General features: G+C 29.6%; 1 protein-coding gene across 1 annotated transcript in view; it reads left to right on the forward strand.

Annotated features, from left to right (window-relative positions):
- Window positions 1-11,759, forward strand: part of LOC106465149 (U4/U6 small nuclear ribonucleoprotein Prp3-like) — a 65,767-nt gene that overhangs the window by 36,271 nt on the left and 17,737 nt on the right. Inside the window, exons 11-12 of the mRNA XM_013925348.2 lie at window positions 5,401-5,459; window positions 7,570-7,664. Coding sequence (XP_013780802.1) covers window positions 5,401-5,459; window positions 7,570-7,664 — 154 coding nt within the window. The remainder of the gene's footprint in view (window positions 1-5,400; window positions 5,460-7,569; window positions 7,665-11,759) is intronic.

Here is an 11,759-nt window from a genome sequence, read left to right on the forward strand (position 1 = left end):
TTCCAAAGGTCAAAGACTTTTCTTATCTTTAGTCCATTGTCTCAACCCTTTGACATAAATGGTCCCCAAGTTTTATGCCAAAATATGTGTAATACGTTTTTTTTTTGATGAATTCTGTAATGTTTTGCCTTTGTTTCTTTACAACAAATTTACCATAGATATAACAGAATATGTTTGGGTCATTTATACAATCTCTTGTTGCCATAGCAATGAATGAATAATGTAGAAAATAAAATAATGTTAAACTGCATGCACAAACAAATACTATCCAGAAATGACACATCATACAGCCTGTTAACTGTTTATATACTAACAATGTGTTTCTCGTGGTTTCTAGAACAATCGATAAGACTTTCGTGTTGCGATTGGTCTAGAAAAATCGAAAGCCAGGTGGTTGTCAACATTTTAAGAATAACAAAATGTGACCCGATTTCAATGAAGATGATTCACTTATGTAAAAGTAGATATGACGTTTTATGAAAAATCTATACGTGATGGAGAAAAATGGATATCATTTTTGGATTCAATGTACGGGAATTATTGTAGAACATATAAAAATTTCAAGACAATAAAACCATTGCAGGCCTGTGTAATAATAGTGACAAACAATGGTTATATTAATATAATGTTCTTTCATACGCAAGTATTTCACTAATAATTCTTACTTGGTTAATTTTGACACATTTCTAGGATGGACTTTTCTAAGCTTACCAAAATTAATATTGTTATATATAGCTTACTGAATTTTGAATATAGTTATGTAGTAATGTAGTTAGCCTCATGATGTTTCTTAATAGAGAGTTATATCCCCAAACAAGCTAATGAGGCTATAGCCTCTTAAGAAACTGATAAAAAAATTTAAAGATAGTCTTTTTAAATGACTAATTTACAACTATTAAACATTTCAGTATCTATCTAGATACTGCACATTTCTTTGAAGCATTTGCTTTGGTTTATTTTAATCAGTCTTATAATCATATAAATTTTGTATTTTCATTGTTCCACTCTTGCCTTATATTTAAATTTGTCATTCCAACTGTTATTGGTCTAAAAAATGCATTTTACTGCTAAAACTGCTTGTGCATTTGAAATCCAAGTACTGCAGATAAAACATTAGAAATGAACTAGTTAGAATAAATTTTTATAAGAATCACAAAATGTTATCAAACAGTATTTTTCAGAAAGCTTTATTTGCTCTATGCAGGAAGATTAAGGCTGATTCTGATTTCCTGGACAAAATGGTCAAATAAACATCTGTTGATGTGTGTGCGAGTTTTAGCTAGTTCAGTGCATTATTGCTTTATTTGAATTGATCTTCTGTTGGCTAATAGTACTTCTTGTAAAACAGTCTTTCGTGATTAAAAGGCCTGTATAATAAATAAATTCAAAATGTGAAAAATTAAGTTATAATGAAATATGTTTCAATAACTATATAGTCTATAAATATTTTTATGCTAGTGAAATAAAGAAACTAACTGAAAGTAAAGTAAAGCAAAAATTAAGAATTGAAAGTACTTTAAATAATCGTACAACCCTTGGCCTGTGCATAGTTTTCAGGTGTTGATTGTACACTTGCAAAGCAAATTTCAATATCTAAATAAAATAATAATTCTAACTCTTTCAAAACTTTTCAACTTAAAGATATTTTAAAATTGATAGTTGGTCATCCTGTAACATTTATTTAGTGTACTTTCTGCTCAACTCTGAGGAGTCATGCAATTAAACAACTCATTTATTTCATTTTTTGGAACTTTTCTGCCTGTCCAAAAGTATAGGTTTATTTTTGCTGAGAAACTATGATCTCTTTAGAATATAGTTATTATATGTCTTGATTCTCACATTATTTTCCTTCTCTGTTAGTTGTTAGCTGTGGCATAGTGGCTTATAGAACGACTCTGAGTTTTTCAAGTACTAACTTTTAGCTCATAGCTCTGTCATCTCCTGACCGATTTGAGATATAATTACAGTTTTGGTCTTAGGAGGACAAACCCTTTTGATTGATGTATTTGACTACACCCAAGATCTCATAGATTAATTTACTGTAATTGTGCCTGAAAGAATTTCAATTTGAGGGTAGGCTGGTAGAGGTCCTGATGAGTAATAAAATCAAATTGGGTATATGTGTGCCCCACTCTTAGTATTTTTGATGCATAAAAATATAGCTAATAAAAAGGAAAATAGGTCACATAGATTAATTTACCCTAATCCTGCCTGAAAGAATTTCAAGTGCTGCAGCTATTGAGGATTTCAGTTGCTACCCTTTTATATGTTGTCTGAATAGTTACTAATAAAGTTCAGCTCGGAAAGTAGCTATAGGGAATGTGTTATTACAGTTTACATCAGTGTAGAGTAAATAAAGTAGTTTATTATTTCTCAAGATACCAACTAGCTGTAGCACCTTTAGGAATAAACAAATGAATCTAATTGGAAGTGTAGAATACATTCTTGGTGTTCTTGAATATGTTTTCGTATTAAATTACAACTGTTTGAAAACGTCAGAAATTTTATTCTATAATAATACATCCTTATTTAGTGAGTTTTATTGTTAATTTTATATTCAAACAATGCGCACAAATAAAATAACTTATTTTTTATTGACAAGAAACTGTTTGTTACATATAACTGTATCTTAACTAACAATACTGGTAGCAAAATTCACAGCAAAAGTAATGATGAAACCTTCTTGAAAGTTGTGGTCCTAGGCCACTGATAAATCCTTGTCAATATTTGCTATTATTATTTGTGGTTGAAAGTTGTGACTACTGCAATTGGCAAAATAAAGAATCAAATAAAATAGTTTAACCCTATAGTGATGGGGCATGTGTCAAAGGCCATGTCATTGTGTTTGTTGACTTGCATTCAAAATTTTACTGAACTACTATTTTATGAGTTTATGTCAATAATTTTGGTATCAAATTGTAGATTATAATTCAAATTTTAGTATTATACATTAGTTAATTTCTTAATTTTGAAGAAAATATTGAAAAAACATGATTAAACAATGATTTTTGTGTGTCACATGGTATAATGAATACAGCACTGGTTCAAATTAGATGTTTGTGATGTCAAAATACAAAGTTTATAGTTTCATACGAATTATGAACTCAAACTACTGATATTGACAGGATAGAATATAAAATAAGAACCTCTTATCTTTTCTGGTTAGTAAGATATTGCTCATGTAATGAATCAAACACAGTGGCTCCCTGCCCACCTCTTTCCATTTTTGGAAAAGCTTCCTTAAATACACTTACTACTACATATGACATGAATAACAAATTGAAAGCTCAGAATTTCACCCTAGTGGTTTTCTTAGCCATTTTGATGTGTTATTGTGTTAATCTTGTTCTATTCACACAAGATTTAAAATGATAGGGTAAGTCTTTAGTGAGCTCGAAACTTAATATTTTTTTAGACCCAAATACAGCTTAGTTATTAAACTTGATAAATTATAGTTGAATTCTATGGTATCGATATAGTAATTTGTTTTTTTTTGTTATTTAAAATATATATATATAACCCCCCCTCCCCCCAAAAAAATTTCTTTTCACATCCTCCACATGGAAAATTTCATAAGGCTTAGCAACCTACGACAAGCAGCAAATGAGAACAAAGATCATAAGTAGAAGACAGTTGTTTGCTTTACTTTTTTAATTACTGTTCTATGTTTTAAGAAAATAGTAAATAGTATTAATCTATATACACATATAATGTATAGTAATCAAAATGTGACTGTATTTTACAAAATACTAGTCCACTAAAACACAGCTAAGACAGGTTATTTTGTAAAGACTAAAGGTCAGTTTTATATTATTGGATACGGTATCATTAGTGCATGTACACCGCTTCTTGTAACTTCTGTTTTGTCAGCCAGGCACGACTGGAAGGTCAATATATATATATATATAAATGTATAATGTTATGAGATTTAAACTATTTAGCCTAAACATTCATGTTTTCATTTTATAATCTGTAGTCATTCTAGAATGAATAAAGCATGATTTAAATTTATTTCCTAATTTTTTATGGTGGTTACGAGGTTAGTCAAATTGACAGACCCCATAGAGCTGGGGTAGAGAAAATAACAGAAAAAATGTATAGTTTTACTGAAAACAAATATTTGAAATGTATTTAGGAGATTTTAGAGATTACACAAATAATATTTGAGGATTTTGGGATGAACAATAGTTTTTTTAGTTATAACATGAAAATCACTTTGCATTTGGACTGGTAACGAAACAGACTCGATATTATTGCAAACAAATCTATAATAAAATCTGATTTTTTGTGTATGAAAGACTACCAAATTTTGTGAAGATACATTTACTGCATTAAATGTTATAGTATAAATATTTAACTCGTGTATGTTATACCAAGCCCGTTGTGAAAGGGTTAATGGATTTTGATCAAGTTGAAACTGATTGGAGATATAAAATGGAACTCTTTGATCCACAATACAAATATTTTAATTCTAAAACAAAAGGAAGTTGTTGTTGTTTTTTCTTCTTCTTTCTTTCATTCATTCAAAACAGTGTGTCATAACGTTTTGGAAACTTCAGTCTAAAAATGCACTGCAAATTCTAAAAGACAACAAATTGTCATCAGTTGATGCTGAAAAACTGTTATTTGTTAATACTTTATTCCATATTATCCCAGCAGTGCCTTAGGTTTATTGACAATCACAAGAATATTTATTATTTGAGCAGCAGATAAATAATTCAGTTACTCGATCAAAACTTGAACTCAAAAGAAAAGCAATGATGGTTGGAAAAACCAAGACAAAAATAGTAAATTAAAATCCTTTTTCACATTTAATGTTATTGATTCCCTCTGGTTATTTTGATTATTTTAACTGCTTTCTGAGTGAAGAAACAATTTTCGAAGCTTAGATTAATATTTGTGGTGTAGTACATGGTAGGTTTTATTGCACTGTGTAATGCTTTACAAACTGGGATGTAAGCCAAAGAGGAGAACAAAAGTCAAGGGATATTTTCTGTAATAATTTTAAACTGTGAAACCATTTTTATTGAAATTGTCGTGTGTTAAACGTTTTATGCACTGAAAGTGATTTATATTCACTTTAAACATTGAATTTTTACCCATGATGTCTTTTAGCAACACTGCTGTACTAGATAGTTATATATATATATATATAACTCATACCTTTTTCATTACTTTAAACAGGTCATGCCAGTATTATATAAGTTTATAATCCCTTTAATAAACAAATTGGCCTTGTTTTACACAATCCACTTGGCCTTTTCAAATCATTTTAATAGATATAAATAAAAAGAAGTTCTAGTATTATGACTTTACACACTATTCGCCAGTAATAACCGGATGAGTTTGGCTAAGATTTCCTTAGAGTAGGTGTAACAGGTACATCTTCTTTCTACACAGAAAGAGGGGGAAATTCCAGACCTAGAATGGTGGGACAGGTACATCATCAAAGTCGAGAGGTAAGGTCTTTCTTTATTAGTTTTTTTTTATCAGAAAAAGACTACTTGGCTGATGGTCTGGACTTTGAACTTGGAAGAGCTATGTTGAAGGAGACTCGATACTGACCCAAAGATTTCAAGATTGATAACTCCCTACATATAAATTAAAATCAGCATACAACCACAAATCCACTTCAGATTTAACTTACAGCTCACTCATGTTGCTTTTAAACAAATCCTGTACTTGCATCTTAGATAATGTGTACATACTTCATTCCATTTGTTTTTTAATCCCTGGTTTTATATCATAAATACAAAACTATTTCTTCAGTCCATATTTCAGATAGTATGTTAGTATTCTGACTAATGGATTTTTATTAACTTGGAAATTTTATCATTAAACTTGGACAGAGAAGAAAAAACTCAAATTATTGTTACTTTATATGACAGGTTTTTAGTTTATTATTGATTAGTGTAAAGAAAGGTACTAATTTATTGTAATCTCATATTTAATTTGTACTGAATTTTTAGCCATTGGCAGGTCTTCACACACGCATATTATAGAAGCAGATTACATTGTTCCAACAGCAAAACTTGAACCTGTTAGGGACCAGGTCAATCTGTGAAGGAACTCAAAAAATATTTTTACATATTAGTACAATAGTATAAAATCTTGAAATAATTTAGTATCAATTGTTAATTGTAGATAGAAAATATTAGTTGGAATAACCGATTAGTATTTGGTATTACTGTCATTATTTATCTTGAAAACATCAAATCATTGAAGATGATGTTAAATCCAGAAATTACAGAAACTTGTCATACATAATTTTTATACACATATAGTGATAGCAATCAATCAGGCAGTTACTCTCAAGATTATCTTATAACCCAATGTTGAGCTAAGTGAAATATATTGTTGAAAGTAAGCACAAAAATACCAAGCAGTTTTTCAGGTGAAGGAGATACAACCTTGAACAAATCTGTCTTTTACCTATGTTTGTGCGTAAAACACATACCATGGAACTTTGTAGATGTTCTGTAGGGATTTTAAGTTGAAACTTGAAAGGCACACTAACTATTTCAGGACAACATGTAATTCATGTTTTTATTATTACCAATTCATGGTGATATTGCACTAATACTTTTACCTGCAGTTGCACTAGTAAGAATACAAATAAAAACAATGATATTAAAATAATTTTTCCAACACTTAATATATTTTTGGACCAAACTAACTGCATTTATCATTAAATTTCAATTATTATAACGCAATAATTACTTATTATATAGTTGGCAGGTGAACCCTACTTGTAATACTGTTTTATAGTTTCAATTTGATGGTTTACACTGAGAATATAAAATATCAATAATAACATTAACAGAATACATAATTTTAATGGAGTTATCTATATTTTTCTAAATGCATACTGTTGGCATGTACTTGGTTGCTCCCAATATTCAAAGTACGGAGGCCCGTACAATAATAAAGAACATATTGCAGGTATGCTTCAGTCAGCTTTTCAGTTACGAAGACCACAAAAAGCAAAATACAAAATGTATATTTTACCATCTTACAATTGTGAGATAAATGCTTCTGAACTGTACCAAAACATTAACATATACAGATTCTGAGATGCTGTGTGAACTGGAGACTCCTGAAGTGTAAAGTAACAAAACAGGCGGCATTAACGAACCTTGCTTGTAGTTTAATTCCACCTAATACTGAAATAGTTGTTACCTTAAAACTGTGAAAAACACTGGTGCAAGTACAGTTATATACTCATTTCCACAAATTAAACATTAGTTCAGTCTGCTAATAAAAGGAAAGAAATTATCCTTTTTAGTAGAAATAGACTGACATATTCTAACCTTCTGTGACAGTTTTCTTCTTTTTTTTCATATCATGATGTCATATTATAATCAGGTTGCTCTGAATTTAAAGGTTATGAAACTTCATTTCAAAAATAATGAGAAGTAACTTTAAATTTCCAATAATAAAGTAGGAAGAATGAGAGCTTGTTTCAGTATTAAGGTTGGAATTAATTAAAAGAATATCAGTGGTGTTTTGTAGTTGGTAAGAAAGCTAACAACACTTACCTCATCCTTTGAGCTGTTTGTTGTTTTCCAGTTATGAAAGTATTGAGAGGAGTGACAAGCTGAGTGATGAGAATTTTGAAGGAATTACAAATTTTGTGGAACATCCTACTCAGATGAAGGCTCCAAGTAAGTACTATACTTTTAGTGCTGCATGAAGATAAAGTAGTTGTTTTGTAGCAATTTCCAGTCTCTTGAGTTACATATGTAAAATAAGCTGCACCCGTAATGACATATGGTATTTTATGAAGCATTTTATAACATTTAGTGTTTTGTTTTATATTTTTTATTTTGTGCTGAAGATTTAGTTGATAATTATTGTAGAGCTTAATATCCACATTAACCGGTACTTGCCGTCTTGAATATTATGAGACACTTAAAAGAAAGTAATCTTGGATTTGGGGGAATCTATGTATTTTCAGTAATTCAGAATTTAAAAAATTCATTATTCCACTAGAACTTAAGGTATGTAGTTATGGTGTAGCTATTTTTTTGGCAATTAGGTATTGCCAGGTTTTAAGATTAGTTAACTCTGTTTCCATTGCAAACTTTTTAAATCTTTGGACATTTGCAGTCAAAAATAGACATAGTTGGAATCTTGATGATTTTGAAATAAATGATCTCTTCTAAAACTTCAACTTCTTTTGTTGAATTGTGAAATTTTGTGCAGTTAAGTACAGTTTAATTATTTATGTATCTCCAAAAAGTGGGTAAATAGTATGACCAAAAATAGTAAGAACAAATGTATATTTCTAAATTATCTTCAGTTCAACATTTATGTATGAAGTGGTTCTGTTGAAATCAACGTTAACTGTAAGTCATATGTACTAAAAATAACAGTAGCTATCTCATTATACCTTTTGAACTGACACAGTGATACCACTTATAAATTTTATTCCTCAGAAAAATTTTCTTTTCATAACAGAGTAACATGAATACAGAGAGTTGAGTACATCATATTAAAACAATTTTGGAGCCTCACCACATAATTACTGTCCATGTTGCCACATCTGTTTTGCTCCATCTGATGACTGTGCATCCTTACAATAACACTGCAGCATAGTTTCCATTTCAAAAGGCTTTGTTGTAAGGCTTTCATGTCCAAGGCACACCACATCTCCATGTATAGTTTGCATAATCTGTCTAGTTTATGGGGACAATAGTTTCTCAGTGTCCATTTCAACTGTTTAGTCGCGCAAAAGTGCATAGATGCTGTGTACAGTAACTTGACCAGAATGCCTTTGTATGGAATTCCATAAATACTTGTTAAATTCTCCAGCTGCTTGAGATATGTATACTCTGTTAACCTCTTTCCCAGATAGAGATCCTTCTTGATTATGGTGTATGGGGACAGTTTTTGTCCCTGACCTTTATATTCATGTATTTTCACCTGTTAAAATACACTGCACTGTACTTACCACTGCTAGGTTATTACTTGTTTCATGTCTCTTTCTAGATGGTCCTGGTGCCACAAGTCGATCCATATTTCTTTGTTTTCCAATGCTATTAAATAGCTCCCCAGTGACACAGTGTTAAACCTGATGGCTAACACTGCTAAAAACTCATGGCAAGCACAGATAGCCCATTGTGTAGCCTTGTGCTTAACAACAAACAAACAAAAGCCATTAAGCACAAGTGATATCCACTTATTGAAAATTCTAAATCCACGTTCTGAACTTATCTTTATGATCTGAACATATGGATATTGTTAGCCAGAAAGGTGTTACGTACCCTTCCTGAAAGTGATCGCTTTTTGGTGGCTTCAACCTACCTGCAAAATGCCAAACAATGTCAGAATGTAGTTCTGATGCAAGCTGTCCCACGATGACATTATATATAGACTGTGGTTGTCATGTGACTTGCCGTTCTGCATATTTGAAAATATTTTAATGAAATTTACTCAACCTTTTAGAAATGACTTATGGTCATAAATATTCTTGTTATTGTATAAATCTGTTTTTGTTTTTTGCTTTAAAAATTTTTTGTATTTACCACTTATTGTACAGATAGAATAGTTTTACACATTACACCTCTTTAAATTAATAACCATAGAAGTAAATCTTATAATTAGCCAGTTCACTTATTAAAAAAGAACAGAGCATATTTTAATTTAGTACATACAACTTGTGACTCAAAATTGAAATTTTGTCTAGCATAAGTGATGGAAACAATTAAAATACACATAGACTATTGAAACCTTTTCAGTAATGTTAGTGAAATATAAGTGTTATATTGTATACCCAAAGCTACTGTTTCACCTGAACTCATCTACCTTGTCAAAGGAAGAAATTGCATAAATGATGCAGGTTGTCAAGAACTTTATTCAGCCTAAAATGTGAGTTAGGTTGCACATAAATGTAAGCTGCAGCATGAGTTCTTGTTTTTTAATGAAATCGGCTTGTATATGAATTGACAACTCATGATTCAGATATTTCTTACAATATTTGTTTTTGTATGCATGATGTGTGTGTGTTTTCTTAACATCTCTAGTAAATGATAGTATGCCTTAAAGGAACATCTCTTATTATGAAGAGTTGTTTGTTTATCATGACTGATTTAGTAAAATCTTCTTAACTCCTAATTTTTTTCTGCTTCTGTAGTAGTTTACAAAATTTTACTTCAGCATATTTTTAATGTTATAAAACAGTTTTTTACACATTATGAAAACTAAAAAAACATCAGAATAGTATCTCAAAATGTAAATTATTTTCACAAGCTAAATTTAAGATTAATCTCATATATTGTTAATGAAATTGTTAATATTGCTGGCATTTTACAATTAATGGAAATATTACTTATGTTGTACGAAAATTTCTTGAACCCAATGAAATATGTGCTGTATTAAATAGAGTTAGTTTTTAAACTCGAAACATGTTAATGATTTTCATAAAATTCTATATTATACTTACTATATTTTTATGACTAAAAACTCAGAAACAAGAAACTTCAAAATTAAGATTGTGAAATAAACTTTAGTTTCTATATATACCTGAACCTGACAACAAAAAAGTAGAATTACTATTTCACAAATGAAAGAAGAAAAATTTAATTTACACAAAATATTACATTAATGGGAACTATCTTTAAAAGCTTGAAATATAATTATATTGGTGTGATATTAAAATGTTGTGTATTTATACAAATTTAACAATTTGGTAGGGGTTAGAAACATAAACTTCACTTAGTCTGGATGTTTTATTATGATATATCCACTGACACTTTTATTTCCAGAAAAGCTTTACACTTGTAAAGCTCACACCTCAGTTGAAATGAGCGTTTATTATAATTACTGTGTACTATGATTATATTAGTCATATTTACAGTTTTCAAAAATAATAAATAATGACTCAATATATATGTATATTCTGAGAAGTAGGCAGTAGTTTTTATAATAAATTCATATTGCTAGCTAAACTTTTTAAAGAAAATTTTGTAATATCTGAATAATTTAGTCAAAAGTAAAAAAATATAACTAAATTTCACCAGAGACATATCGAGTATTATAAATTCTATTCATTTAAGTTTGGACATGGTACAGGATGTTTCAAAACCTGTTTGATTTCCTTTCCATCATTTTCATATAACATAGCAAGTCTTTCCATAAATGAAACTAAAACAAGATTCATCTTTTCTAAACATTGTTCATTAATCCTTACAATTTCCTGTGCATTGACATATTTTATTCAAATCAACAATATGATATTGTTGAAAGAGATAAAAGAGATGTAAAAGCAATGCTGCTTTATCAGAAAAGCTTTTTTAATATGCAGTGTAATCCAATGCTTAAAAAAAAAACATGATACTCAATATGTATCTGGTCAAATTTTTTTCCTGTAAGTTTTTAGGATGTGATTGTTTTAAATATGGAGTTTCCTTTATGTTCCCCCTGTATTACAGTATATTAAATTATTTATTTTTCATATCACAGTTGTTCTTGTGTACAAGTTACCCTTCACATACTTATTCTACTTATGAACTTTATGGTTGTTTAAACATACCTTGAAGCACTAATTATGCAAATCAGCTGATATTAATATCCTTGTATATATTAGGCACTGGGGTAAGTGATGCGAAGTGAATCACTCACTGAAGTTTGGTTAGAATAGTTAATTAATATTTAAATTTTTTTTATTTAAGAAGACACATGATATTTATGTCATTTTCTTTCAAACTGACATCACATGATGCTGTTCTTTCACATGACTGATCATTATCAGTGGATTG

This window comes from Limulus polyphemus, unplaced genomic scaffold (assembly GCF_000517525.1).
Source record: "Limulus polyphemus unplaced genomic scaffold, Limulus_polyphemus-2.1.2 Scaffold1849, whole genome shotgun sequence".
Lineage (NCBI taxonomy): Eukaryota > Metazoa > Arthropoda > Merostomata > Xiphosura > Limulidae > Limulus > Limulus polyphemus.